We start from the raw sequence: 15,080 nt of genomic DNA, 5'->3' as shown, positions 1-15,080 counted from the left end.
CATCGTAGTGGTAATAAACCTGGCCAAGGTGATAAACCTAGACCAATTGTGGTAAAATTTTTGAGGCATAAGGATCGTATGGCTTTGTTGGAAAAGGCAAAGCTTCTAAAGGGATCAAGCATTTATGTTAATGAAGACTTCTCTGAATCTGTGATCAAAAACGAATCAAAAACGCAAGGAGCTGATTCCAGCAATAAAAAAGGCAAGACAATGAGGTGATATTGCATATTTAAGATTTGACAAACTTATCACCCACTGACCAACACAGCCAACAAAGGTTTGACATGCATTATTTTTTATTTATTTATTTATTTATTCATTTATTTATTTATAACTCTACTCACTTTGTTAGACAACAAAGGTCTGGAGGAGGAGTTTCAATATTTGTACATAAAAATCTGGATTTTAATGTGCGATCTGATCTTATGACTCAAGTGAATTTGATTTAGAATCAATTTTCAGAGAATATTGTCTGATAGTAGAATAAAAAATTTTATCATTAGTTGTATTTATAGGCCACCAAATACAGATGTTGTAATTTCAACTAGTGTTTTTCAAATATTCTGGAACTCATTAACAGAGAGGATAAAATCTGTCAAATTCTTGGCGACTTTAATATAAATTTGTTCAACAGGGAAACTCATTGTGCAACGAATGATTTCTTAAATAATCTCATGCAAATTACTTTTTGGTCCTCAATTACCAAACCGACAAGAGTTACAGAATATTCTGCTACATTATAGATAATATTTTATTTAATAACTTAAATTATGCAATGAAATCTGGAATATTGTTTATGGATATTTCAGATCATTTTCCAATATTTTACATTGTGGAATTGGAAAAATGTTATATGCCAAATATGAAGTCTAGAAATTTTAAAACTACTAATTTACACCTACAGGCCTGTAAGTGTAGGCCTGTAGGCGAACTGTAGTGGGTCCAGGATGTCGCTCACCACGGTGCGGAGGTGAGACCGGACGAGCCGCTCCGTGGTCTTCATGAGGTGTGAGGTCAGGGCAACTGGTCTGTAGTGGGCTGGTTCCTTGGCGTGCAGTGTTTTGGGAACCGGGACCACACAGGAGGTCTTCCACAGGGTGGGGACCACCCCCAGGCTGAGCTTACATTCCCCATGACCACAGACGGAATATATGTGCTTCTCCGCTTCGTTCCGTCCACCTCTGCAGCCTCTCCGTCTCCTTCGTATAACTGCAGGTATGTCCAAGTGCTCAGCATAGTGGGGACCCGGCCCACTGTACATAGAGTCTCTTAGTCCAAGCAGTTGATCCCGGCTATAAACAATGGGACGTCTGGAGCAGGGGACAAAGGGATTTCCCCTCGCTGCCTCAAAAAATGCCGAAAGACAGCAGAAAACTAATCACAAGAGTTACAAAAGTGGGTTTCCCATGTGCACACTTGCACAGGGTACAACCCACTGCAAATAAAGCAATAAAGCACTATTAAAAATATTAAAAATAGCGAAAGTAGGAAAAGAGGGGGCAGAGCTGAAGTCACAAGCAGCTGCATCGACAGTGTTATCTTAAAAAATGGTAACGAGACTGAACAAGGCTTGCAGTAGTGTGAGGTTAAGTGAAGGGCGGAGATGATTAATATTTCATAGGTGGAAGTAGGCAAACGTAGTAATGTTATTGATGTGGCATTGAAAGGATTGTGTGCTGTCAGCATGACACCCAGACTCTTCACCTGGGTGGGGGATGAGATGATGGAATTATCAATAGTGAGAGAATAGCTGTCGATTTTGGATAAGGTGGATTTTGTGCCAAAGAGGGCGACCGTCAGTTTTACTACTGTTCATTTAAGAAAGTTTAGGGTGAAACAGGTTTTATTTCAGACACGCAATCAGTGAGGGAGGTGGGTGGAAGAGTGGACGAGGGTTCAGTGCTAAGGTAGAACTGGGTGCTATCAGCATAACAGTTGGCTGAGGTGGACTGAACTGAGTGTGGCCAGAGAGGCAGGATGTAAACCAGTATAATGTAGTGTGAGTTAAGGATGGTGAGGAGTCCTGAATCAGCTGCCATGAGGAGATCATTTGTGATTTTATTAAGTGCTGTGTCAGTGCTATGCAGTGGGCAGAAACTGGACTGGAATTGTTTGTAAAGGTTATTGTGGGATATGTGAGAATGGAGTTGGGAAGCAACTGCTTTTTTGAGGATTTTAGAAATGCAAGGTAAATTGGAAATAGGATGGTAGTTATAGAAAAAGGAGGGGTCAGTGCCAGTTTTTTTCAAAATTGAAGGAATGGCAGCAGTTTTGAAGGATGTAGGGACACTTCCAGTTGTAAGAGAGGAGTGGATGATGGGAAAAATGAGGGGGACCAGAGAGGGGAAATAGGCTTTAACAAACTGTGTAGGGAGGGGGTCCAGTAGACAAGTGGATGTCTTGGATTTCAGATGAGTTCTGTGATTTCTGTGAAAGTAGTTAGCTGGAAGGAGGAGAATGAGTGTATATAGGGGTGATAGTGAAATGAGACGTTGAGCTGAGGGACTGAACCAAGGTCTTAGTGGATATTTTTTTTTTTTTTAGTTTTTTTTTTTTTTTCCAGTAAAGAAGGACATAAATGGAGTTGCAGAAGCAGGTTGTGTACAAGTGAGGAGGGAGAGGTTGCTGGGATTGGTGATGTTATTAAGTAGGGAAAACAGTGACTTGGAGTTTCCCTTATTAACAGTAATTATACTAGCGTAGTAGTAGGTTTTGGTGCTAATTTAAGATATGGTTTGTGAATAGTGAGACCAGTTTTTCTGTGAAGTTGTTCAAGTTGCCGACCTTGGGCTTGCATGAAACAAAGCTTGAGGGTGAACCAAGAGGTAGAGATGGAGAGAAAAACAGATCTGGTTTTTCATGGAGCAAGAGAATTAAAATATTGTGCAGACCATTGTTGTAAGGAGAAACCAGATCATCAGGACTGGATAGGTTGTGAATGTCAAGGAGACAGAAGGAGTGGATACTTGAAGCAGGAGTGACAGGGTCAATGTTTTTTTTATTTTTCAGAATAAAATAAAATGCAGTGTTTTAGAGATGGAGAGAGTAAGTTTCACTTTAAATGAGGGAAGAAAGTGGTCAGTTATGTGGAGTTCATCAACTGTAATGTCAAGAGGGGTGGCACCAGAGCAATAGATTAAGTCCAGTATGTGTCCTTTGGAGTGTCAGGGAAGAGTGGTATGTTGCTGACACCAAAAACTATCTAGACAAGTTGTGAAGTCTTGGAAAGAGGGAGATGTCCATGTGAGTATTAAAAACAACCAGCAGTATTATGTTGATGAGGGGATAGATGGGTGAGAAAATCAGCAAAATCCTTAAAAAATAAATAAATAAATAAACCACTATTCAATTGGGGGGGGGGGCAGAAGACAGTAGCAATGATGGTTGGAGTTGAATCAGACACCTCACTGACAGTAGACTGAAACGGGCTGAAGATGGGCAGATACATCCTTCCTCTGCTACTGACGATGGTATAATCATTAGCGAGGATAGTGTGAAAAGACTTCTGGAGAAGGTTAATGTAAGGAAGTCTTGTGGTCCAGATGGAATTTGTGGACGTACACTGAGGTATTGTGGTGAGCAACTCAGTAGTGTCCTCCTCTATATCTTTCAGAGGTCACTTAGTTGCGGCCGAGTGCCAGATTTATGGAAATCATCACTTATAATTCCTGTCCCGAAAAAGTCATTTCCTAAACAGTTTAATGATTTTAGACCTGTGGCACTTACATCACTGTGTATGAAGGTCTTGAGAAATTATGAAGAATATGATAATGTCAAATATGAAAGGAATATTGATCCACTTCAATTTGCATATCAGCGGGGTAAAGGAGTAGAAGATGCTAAGCTCTTTATTCTCAACTGTCTTTACAGACATTTGGAAAAGCCTCGAGCTCATGCTCGGCTTTTATTTGCTGATTTCTCTTCAGCTTTTAACTTGATGCAGCCTTGCCTTTAATTAAGAGGTTAAGGTGTGATTTTAAATTGCCTCACCAGATGGTTGAATGGTTGGCGGACTTTTTAACGAATAGGAGACAGAGAGTTTTGGTAAATGGACGCGTTTCAGACTCCTTAGTTTTGTCCACAGGCTCACCACAGGGCTATGTTCTTTCCCCCTTGCTTTTCATCTTATATACAGATGAATGTAGAAGTGTCAGGCAACGCAGCTATTAGTTAAGTTCTCTGATGATACTGCTTTGCTGTCCCTTCTTCAGGGAGAGGAGTCAGAATAGGACATGGGGAGGCCCTTGCTGATTTTGTTTCATGGTGCGATACAAATCACTTGGAGTTAAATGTATCTAAAACGAAGGAGCTTATAATTGATTTTAGACGTAACAAAGGGTTTGCTATAGACAGCATTATTCATGGGAAAGCTGTAGAAAAAGTTCCTGCATATAAATATCTGGGCACTTTTTTTGATGAGAAGTTGAGATTCGACGTAAATACGGCAGACATTGTGAAGCGAGGGCAACAGAGAGTGTACCTCCTTCGCAAATTGAAGTCCTTCTCTGTCAGTTCTGTTATTATGGGTCGTTTTTATCAGTCCTTTATTGAAAGTCTTTTATGTTTTTCTTTCATCTGCTGGTTTCCTAGCCTGACACTGAAAGATAAAAGTAGCTTGCATAGTATCACAAAGACATGTTCAAAGATCATTGGAGTGGAAACCAGAGACCTAGCTAGTTTTTGTGAACAGCAAATGGTGAGGAAGGCAAATTGTATTTTGTCTTCTCCCAGACATGTGCTGGCAGGTGAATTTTCTTTGTTGCCTTCGGGCCGTCGTTATGTTTCACCTGTCTGCAGGACGAATCGGTTGTTAAAATCTTTTATTCCTTCTGTTTATCCGTCTTTTAAATTCCTTGTAAGGTGTGGATGTATGGGTATGTGGATTAGTATGTTGCACATTTTATGTGGATGTAGTATGTTTTTTTTTTTTTTTTTTGTGATGTGCCGGTATGCAGGCTGCTGAAATTAATTGCCCCTGGTGGGATGAATAAAGTTGTCTAAGTCTAAGATACCACCGAAACTGTCCACTTCTCACAGTAAATAATTGCAAGACCTCCTCCATGACTGGAGCCACAGTTGACAGATGTAACAAACCCACTAGGAGTGGATTTGTTCAGCTGAGAGAAATCATTGGGCTGTTGCCATATCTCAGTTACACAAAGAAAGTCTAGCTTATGGTCAGCGTTAAGGGTCTGGATGAGATGTCCCTTGCTAGTCAGTGAGAGGATGTTCACAAACTGAGACGCACAAACAAACATGGTCGCTGCTGCAAGCAGGTAGCTTTCAATTTTTACACACACACAAACAGAGATGGTGGTGGAAGACATCAAAAGCAATACCCTTGTACGTAGTTCCAGGCAAGATTTTACTTCTGTGAAATTTGGTGCCCCCACCCCACCAATACAGTCAAGATCACACACACACACTGGCATCACAGAGTTGACAGGCATCCATGAACACAGCAAACCTACTAAAAGGAATAGAAATGGACAAGCTGTGTGTGAGTTTAACTCATGGCAGAATGGGGTTTCATATTACTTAGTCATTTCTTTTCCAGAGAGCTCAAATTCCATATCTGGTCCTCTTAAAGAACATGGCACCAACAGTCTTTATTTATAATTGCTGATCTTTGCCATTTTAGCACAAAGAGCTTGTTCTTTTTTTTCTTTTTTTTTTTGCAACCCAGCTGAACTACACCTGCAGGAAGACAATACCTCCCAGAGAAATAATGAAGCATATGCACATAGGCATATGCATATATACACACACACTGCATCCACAACGTATTCAGAATGCTGCACATTTCCACATCTTTCTATGTTACATCCATATCCCAAAATGGATGAAATTCAATTTTTTCCTCAAAATTCTACACACAATACCCCAAAATAACAATGTGAAAAAAAGTTTATTTTTGCTTGTTTTTAGATTTTTGCAAATTTATTAAAAATAAAAAAAAATAAGAATTCACAGCTTTTGCTATGAAGCTCAAAATGAGCTCAGGTGCATCCTGTTTCCCCTGATCATCCTTGAGATGTTTCTGCAGCTTAACTGGAGTCCACCTGGAGTAAATTCAGTTGATTGGAGACATATGTCTACATATCATCAGAATGGGGCAATGCGCTAGTTGTTGAGTAATGATCTAATTATGGAACACTGCCTAGACAATATTAGCATATATGAAACTTGGCTGAAACCTACGAATGTCCTCCGCTTAATTAAAGCCTGCCCACCTGCGTACCCATTTAGTCAGGCTCCTTGAGACAAAAAGCAAGGCAGAGGTATTTAATTTATAATTTTAATCCAATTACATTTTTTCTGAAAATCTGATTGGTTAATCATGTGAGATTTCAGACCATAAAATGTCACATAAATGGTTGCAAAATATTAAAACCGTTTCACATTTAATGTGTTACTCCACGCCCTGACCGTGCACGTTGCTATGCAGATGTCAATAATGGCGCCGTCAGCTGAGGTGAGAGGTTGCCAACTTGCCATTTAACACAAAGAAGAAGAAGGGAAAAAACAACAACAACTGGCGGAGCAACAACACTGAAATGGATTCATTAAGTTACCATACAAAAGTAGTGATGTGGATTCTGCTCACAGAGTTTCCAGTTTGGCATGAAGACGCTGGTGCTATGGTAGCTTTAACGAACCGACCACACCCTTTGTAACATTTTTACCAAACTATATTATTATGTAGATTAAGATGTAGCCTGCAGTTGTGGACACAGATATGTGCAAACGATGGAATTGGATTAGAATGGGAATAACCCAATTGTATCTGATGATTTGCGGACGTTGATGCTGGATTTTACAGTTGCAAATTGAGTATTACCAGCAACGTGTTAGCGGAGACACAACAGGGTTATTCCCTAAATCTGGATTTAGTTTAATGGCTCTTTTTGGTCCAAAATACAGTAGTGTTCAGAATGATAGTAGTGCTATGTGACTTAAAAGATTAATCCAGGTTTTGAGTATATTTCTTATTGTTGCATGGGAAACAAGGTACCAGTAGATTCTCACAAATCCAACAAGACCAAGCATTCATGATATGCACAATCTTAAGGCTATGAAATTGGGCTATTAGTAAAAAAAAAAAAAAAAAAAAGAGTAGAAAAAGGGGGTGTTCACAATAGTAGTGTGCCATTCAGTCAGTGAGTTTGTCAATTTTGTGGAACAAACAAGTGTGAATCAGGTGTCCCCTTTTGAAGGATGAAGCCTGCACCTGTTGAACATGCGTTTCTCTTTGAAAGCCTGAGGAAAAATGGGACGTTCAAGACATTGTTCAGAAGAACAGCGTAGTTTGATTAAAAAGTTGATTGGAGAGGGGAAAACTTATACGCAGTTGCAAAAAATTATAGGCTGTTCATCTACAATGATCTCCAATGCTTTAAAATGGACCAAAAAAACCAGAGGACGCGTGGAAGAAAACGGAAAACAACCATTAAATGAATAGAAGAATAACCAGAATGGCAAAGGCTCACCCACTGATCAGCTCCAGGATGATCAAAGACAGTCTGGAGTTACCTGTAAGTGCTGTGACAGTTAGAAGACACCTGTGTGAAGCTAATTTATTTGCAAGAATCCCCCCGCAAAGTCCCTCTGTTAAATAAAAGGACATGCAGAAGAGGTTACAATTTGCCAAAGAAAACATCAACTGCCTTAAGAGAAATGGAGGAATATTTTGTGGACTGATGAGAATAAAATTGTTCTTTTTGGGTCCAAGGGCCGCAGACAGTTTGTGAGATGACCCCCAAATTCCTGAATTCAAGCCACAGTTCACAGTGAAGACAGTGAAGAATGATGGTGCAAGCATCATGATATGGGCATGTATATCGCATACCAGGTATCATGGATCAGTTTGGATATGTCAAAATACTTGAAGAGGTCATGCTGCCTCATGCTGAAGAGGACATGCCCTTGAAATAGGTGTTTCAACAAGACAATGATCCAAGCACACTAGTAAACAAGCAAATCTTGGTTCCAAACCAAAAAAATTAATGTTTTGGAGTGGCCTGCCCAATCCCCGGACCTAAATCCAATAGAGAACTTGTGGGGTGACATCAAAAAAGCTGTTTCTGAAGCAAAACCAAGAAATGTGAATGAACTGTGGAATGTTGTTAAAGAATCTTGGAGTTGAATAACAGCTGAAATTGCACACAAGTTGGTTGACTCCCTCCTCGCAGATGTGAAGAAATCATGAAAAACTGTAGTTATACAACTAAATACTAGTTTAGTGATTCACAGGATTGCTAAAAAAGCGGTTTAAAAGCATAATACATAGTTCTGAGTTTGTAGCATCAACAGCAGATGCTACTATTATTGTGAACACCCCCTTTTCTACTTTTTTTTTTTTTTTTTACTAATAGCCCAATTTCATAGCCTTAAGAGTGTGCATATCATGAATGCTTGAGCTTGTTGGATTTGTGAGAATCTACTGAATCTACTGGTACCTTGTTTCCCATGTAACAATAAGAAATATACTCACAACCTGGATTAATCTTTTTAGTCACATAGCACTACTATTATTCCAAACACTACTGTACAACTCATCTGATGAAGATTCCACGTACAATCACTGTCAGAAGAATAAAATTCAAACAAGTTACTTTGTAACGGTTTACAGGCCGTTTAAGTCATGGCAGAATGGGGTTTTATGTTGCTTTGTCATTAAAGAACATGGCACCAAAAGTCTTTATTTATAATTGCTGATCTTTGCTTTTCTGTGCCACTTTAGCACAAAGAGCTTGTTCTTTTTTTTTTTTCCAACATATTCTGAATCCTTGGGTAATTTTGGTGAGTTTACCTCGGATTTTGCAACTTGTGCTGATAACTTTCTGATTGTAGGTGACTTCAATATTCATGTAATTAAGTCTTCTAACCCTCTGCAAATCATTCATGTACATTATAGGTGTAATAGGATTTCAGCAGTCAGTAGATAGCCTTGTGGATAGCTGAAAGCCAGCACTCACAGGCCTATTAGACATGATTGTTCCTCCTATTATAAAATCCCCCCCCCCCCCCCAAAAAAAAGCAACAAACAAACAAATGGGGTAGCTCAAATCTAGACATCTTCCACCTTGCATGGGGTAATGCTATTCTGAACTATAAGCAAACACTAATGACTACAAAATGAGCCTACTCCTCTGATTTGATTAATAAAAACAAGTATAATTCAGAGTGTTTGTTTGACACTGTGACTAGGGATAGGCTCCACCCCCTCATGACCCTTAAATGGAGTAAGCGGGTATCCGGTTGTTAAGCGCTGACGTAACGCATCATGTGATAAATCTGTTTCCGGGTCCAAAGACCTCCAAGTTATAATTAAAGTTACGTCTGTTTGATCCTTTTAAGGATTTACAGTTTAAGTTTAGTTTGTGTTTACATTGTGCGCAAACCTCCGTCCCTCCCTTCTCCGCCTCCACCTCCGTTAACCGCATTCCTCTGGTTCTATGGTCAGAACACTTAATAAAACTTTTTCTTTTACTTTACATATGTTATTATGCACAGGTAAAATATACATGTCTGTTTGTTAATAAAAAATTATTTATTACAATAAACAGGACGTTAAAGTGCAAACTTTAATAAAAATTATTTATTACAATAAACAGGACGTTAAAGTGCAAACTTAACTTTCTCCCCGAACAACATGAACAGGAAGCAATCGCAGCTCACATCAACTCCCTTTGAAATAATGGAGAATTAACAGGAGCGTCTGACATTTTTACATAAAACAAACGCAGTAACAATGTCTAAAAACCCAGTTAATATATCCAGTAGAGTTTTAGGCACAATATACAAGTTTTATGTTACGATGTTAATGCTGTTGTCCGTGTGCAGCGGTTGAAGTGCAGCCTAATCAGATCGTCTCAGTGCAGTTCTCAATGTTAATGACAGCGCGCCTTTTTTGTTTGGAGCTGGAAGTTGAAAATCACATGATGCGTTACGTCACACTTAACAACCGGATAGAAAATGGATGGATATCCAGCTATGAAAACATTCAGCAGATCCCAACACTACTTTCATTGGTTACTATAGGTATTCCAGCTGTCATACAAAGGATGTTACTTGTGCTATTCTGGCCCTTTAAGCACAATAAATCATGACATCATTTTAATTAGTATTACACAAATAGGGCAAGCTTCACTAACAACAGTACACAGTAGTAGAGTGACCCAGCACACACAATAGGAACGCATGACCAGAGTCTGGACCACCTGAACAGAACACTGCTGTGATTAGTTACACTGTAGGTTTTGAGTATTAAACAACAAACTGTATGATGAAAAGAAAACTATTCACAGAGAAATGGTTGTGCACTGCTCTCTATGAGTGGATTACAATGTGAATAAATGAGTCTTGAGAGAAAAGATGCCAATTCTTGATGTGATAAAGGCAGGAAAAGACTGTGATACTGTGACGACTACCACTGGTTTTGGCTTCTGCACTAAAAGAACAGCTGAATAAGCAGATTAGAATGGAGAGATGTGTGAAAGTGAAACTGAAGTTCATAATTACCAATCACACCAACACACACACACACACACACACACACCACACAATAAATGACAACACCAAGTATAAGACCAAGCTCTTGAAAGAAGATTTGTTGAAGAATTGAGGCTCTGTATCAGAGCAACCTGACAATTTGTTATCTTGTGTTCACATGTGGCATGGTGAAAAATTCTTACAATTGGGAGAACATGGGTATGTGAACACCTTATTTCTGAGAGGAAATGCTTCCAAAATGTTTAATACATACATAAACAGCCAGATGATTACTCTCTTCAGCTTTGCTCTTCTTTTCTTTAGAGTAAGAAAGCCACCTACAGTCATGGCATTTTGTGCACACCTGAACATATCACCTCTTACAAAGTAAGCAGCTTCGGTCTTGATTAGTTCTTAGCTGGGAGAACAGTTAGGAACACCTGCAGCTGCATTTGTTTCACGCAACAGAATTGGAGTTGTATAAGGAAGTGCATACAGTATAAAACATGCCAAACCCCAACGTAGATCTTCCCCTGATCAGCAATACTGACCCTCTGTAATGAGGCCTGCCACAGATATGACAACCTCTACCCACGAGGGCAATTCTTTTCTCACCCCTTCTTAGGAGGTGGTGGTGGTGTCTCCCTCAGGCGCAGGTCCTACACCAGAGGCCTGACAGTTTGAGGATATGTATATATCACCCCAGAATTATCCCAAATTTTAATGTGTTGTTCTCTCTGCTGATCCCTTGCTCCTCAACCTAGTTCCATGAAAATGTGGCTTTAAGGCACCACCCTTGTGGAAATCCAAACAATATGGATGGAGAGTGGTGATGACTGATTTGGGTGGAGACATATGTAGCAAGCCGTGTCTTTGTGAGCTGGCAAAGCGGCGTCGCGTATTAACTTTTAAATACCTATTTATGTGTGTTTGCTCAATTTCAATCAGCCTCTGCAGTGTTGCACTAGTTCCAATTTAATTCAATTACAGAGCGGAAAATCACGACATCGTCCCTCAAGGCGCTTCACAGAAAACAACAAAAAAAAACCTAAACAAAATGGACCAAAATATCAAAGAACATAGTTAAAAGATTAAAAGCACAATAACAGAGTAAAAATAGTAAAAAATAAAAATGAATAAAAAGCATAATAACACAATATGCTAATCATCATCACTCATGTTCAACTGCTTTTCCGGGTTCGGGTTGCGTGGGCAACAGCTCCAGTAGAGGACCCCAGACTTCCCTTTCCCGTGCCACATTGACCACCACTGACTGGGGGATCCCGAGGCATTCCCAGGCCAGTGTGGAGATATAATCTCTGCACCTTGTCCTGGATCTTCCCCGGTGTCTCCTCCCAGATGGAGGTGCCTGGAACACTTCAATAGGGAGGGCACCTCCCTTGGGAGGCGCCCAGGAGGCATCCTTACCAGATGCCCGAACCACCTCCTCCTTTCTACGTGAAGGAGCAGCGGCTCTACTCCGAGCTCCCCACGGATGACCGAACTTCTCACCCTATCTCTAAGGGAGACACCAGCCACCCTCCCGAGGAAGCCCATTTTGACCGCTTGTACCCACGATTTAGTTCTTTCGGTCATGACCCAACACTCATGACCATAGGTGAGAGTAGCAACGAAGATTGACCAGTACATCAAGAGCTTCACTTTTTGGGTCAGCTGCCTTTTCGTCACAACAGTATGGTAGAGCAAATGCAATACCGCCCCTGCTGCACCGATTCTCCAGCCAATCTCACACTCCATCATCCCCTCACTCGTGAAGAAGACCTCGAGGTACTTGAACTCCTACACTAGGGGCAAGGACGCATTCCCTACCCGGAGTAGGCAATCCATCGGTTTCCTGCTGAGAACCATGGCCTCAGATTTAGAGGTGCTGGTCCTCATCCCAGCCGCTTCACACTCAGCTGTGAACCGATCCAGTGAGTGTTGGAGGTCACCGGCCGATGAAGCCAACAGGACCACATCATCTGCAAAAAGCAGAGATGAGACCCCGAGCCCACCAAACCGGAAACCCTCATCCCCATATAAAAGAGAAAACAAATACGTCTTCAATCTGGACTTGAAAGTCTCCAGAGAGTCCGACTGCCTCACTGACGCATGGAGATCATTCCACAGAACAGGGGCAGACTTTTTATTCACCCTAGGGACAGAAAGTAATCCTGCGTCCTATAAACGCAAAGCCTGGGCCGGGACATAGGATTTAAGTAGATCAGCTAAATAGGGCAGTGCCAGTCTGTGAACAATTCTATAGGCCAGTAGCAGGACCTTAAAATCTGATTTCACAAAGAGAGGAAGCCAGTGAAGAAATGCCAAAATGGGAGTAATGTGGTCAAACTTTCTGCTCCGTGTCAAACGTCTGGCAACAGACTTAGAACACTGACAAGACAATAGAACACTGCAATAATCCAATCTAGAAGAGACAAATGCAAGTTTGAAGTTACACTGAAGTGTCAGTGTTTTGTTCAGGGTCGGAAATGAGCTGCTTAAATGAAGATATCGCTCCGTGGTGTGTGTGTGTGTGTGTGTGTGTGTGTGTGTGTGTGTGTGTGTGTGTGTGTGTGTGTGTGTGTGTGTGTGTGTGTGTGTGTGTGTGTGTGTGTGTGTGTGTGTGTGTGTGTGTGTTTAAGAGAAGTAAACCATAGAGAGACAGCTCTCTTAAAGAAGCACCAGAATCCACAAGGTTTTCCATGACATCAGACAGTGATAGAGTAAACACCATCACTGCTGTAAGAAACCAGCAAAAAGATTTGATGAAGGTGACATTGCCTCCTTCAAGGAGGTAGAAGTCTCAAGCAAGTAGAGATAGACTGATAATCAGCTTGGCCGATTATCGGCTGATCATCGGCCAGCCGATTATCAGTCTATCCCTATAGAGCACTCAGAGGAATTATCGGTCGATGCAGATTTTTCGGCCCAGCCGATTATCAGTCTATCCCTACAAGCGGGAGACACTTCCACCAGGTAAGGTGAACACAGCACTCCCTTCTGTCTCTAAACTAATAATAAACTAATAGCGCTGAAACAATCAAGTGCCTAAGCAGTGGATCAGCCCCGAATCTGGTCTATTTGAGGTTTCTCCCCCCCCCAAAAAAAAAAAATGCCAGAGGGTGTTTTTCCTTATCACCGTCACCTATGTGTTTAGTCAGGGAGTTGGGTAAAGTTAGACCTCACCCATGTGAAGCACCTTGGGGTGACTTTTTCGCAATTTGGCCCGACTTTGTGATTTGGCGCTATATAAATACAGTGAATTGAAAGAATCAATGCCTTTATTTGACACAAAAAAAAAATTAAGATTTACAGAAAAAAAGCATAGAAGAGAAACAATGATTTGTTTTGTTTGCCTTACCAGGAGCCACTGCCAGCTGGAAATGATGCAATTTGTTCTCATCTGGAAAACTGGCTTTGCATGTACCTGAGCAAGAAAAAGACAGAGACAAACAGACAGATAGAGAAAGGGAAGTTGAAATGCATTATCTGAGGATTACTGTTCATTCTTAAATACTGATGCAAATAGCAGCATGAAAACAATCATTCTGCATGTGATCCATCTCTGTCATCTTATTTTTTTCAGTGCTGCCTATATGTTTTGCACACACATTGTGCAAAGAGCTGAGCCTTTAAATTAACTCTGGCAGTAGCTCTGTGTCACAACATTCCCCCCTGGTGTTTAGTGGAGAGTACTACATCAACAGTGCCAGTAATAGGGGCAACAATCTTTGAGGCCTGTGATAGCCAAAGACAAATAGAAGCTCCTCTATTTCAGCAAATAAAACCCATAATGTTGAGAAAAAAAAACCTCAAACTCTCAACATTTTTTTTAGATATACAAAATGGGAAAGCAGTCTGGGATCTCACTCCATGTTTAAACCCCAATATAAATTTAATTTGCCCTTTAGGCGTGAGAGTGTGCACATAGCTCTGGAAAGTGTTTGAATGGTGTTTGTTTCATGTTAGATTTTGAACAAAAGCAATCAGAGATTTCTGACATCTTTCAAGGGTTGACGAGGACTCAAAATAATAGATACTAGCGTGTTGCCATGGGGATCCACTGGCTCTACATTGGATAGTGTTTATAAAATAGGTAGCTGACATTTTTCAAGGGTGGTAATAAATTAAGCAATGAGTTGGAATGGTGTGTCAGACCAGAATGTAGACCTCCACCATTTTTAGAAGAGGAACTAAACCCTTTTATTTCCTGTTAATTATGTAATGTTTAATGTTTATTTACTGCCTTAATGTATTTAGAAACTGTTCAGGTTGTTGTTATCATATACACACTATTATTATTATCATTATTATTATCATTATTTTTATTTTATTATTACTTCTATTTTGCCATTTGATTTTTAAATGGACCACAAAGGAAATACGTGTTTTCACTTTGTTGTGTCATCCATGTATTTCTTATGTATTTACAATTATATGCACTTACACTCACGCTTTTAATATAACCATGATTTACTGCCACCTGCTGGAAAACCTAATTAGCAATGTTAGCTAATATTCATAACTTCTCCAAAACAATTAATTCTATCAGTGTTCTGTTTGGTGCCGTTCATCCTTGACCCAAT

General features: G+C 40.3%; 1 protein-coding gene across 1 annotated transcript in view; it reads right to left on the bottom strand.

The window, feature by feature from the left end:
* ube2f (ubiquitin-conjugating enzyme E2F (putative)) overlaps positions 1-15,080 on the bottom strand; it is a 160,069-nt gene that overhangs the window by 106,723 nt on the left and 38,266 nt on the right. Inside the window, exon 4 of the mRNA XM_034186427.1 lies at positions 13,856-13,921. Within this exon, the coding sequence (XP_034042318.1) occupies positions 13,856-13,921 (66 nt within the window). The remainder of the gene's footprint in view (positions 1-13,855; positions 13,922-15,080) is intronic.

Source organism: Thalassophryne amazonica, chromosome 14 (genome assembly GCF_902500255.1).
Source record: "Thalassophryne amazonica chromosome 14, fThaAma1.1, whole genome shotgun sequence".
Classification (NCBI taxonomy): domain Eukaryota; kingdom Metazoa; phylum Chordata; class Actinopteri; order Batrachoidiformes; family Batrachoididae; genus Thalassophryne; species Thalassophryne amazonica.
This window is presented reverse-complemented; position numbering and strand designations above follow the sequence as displayed.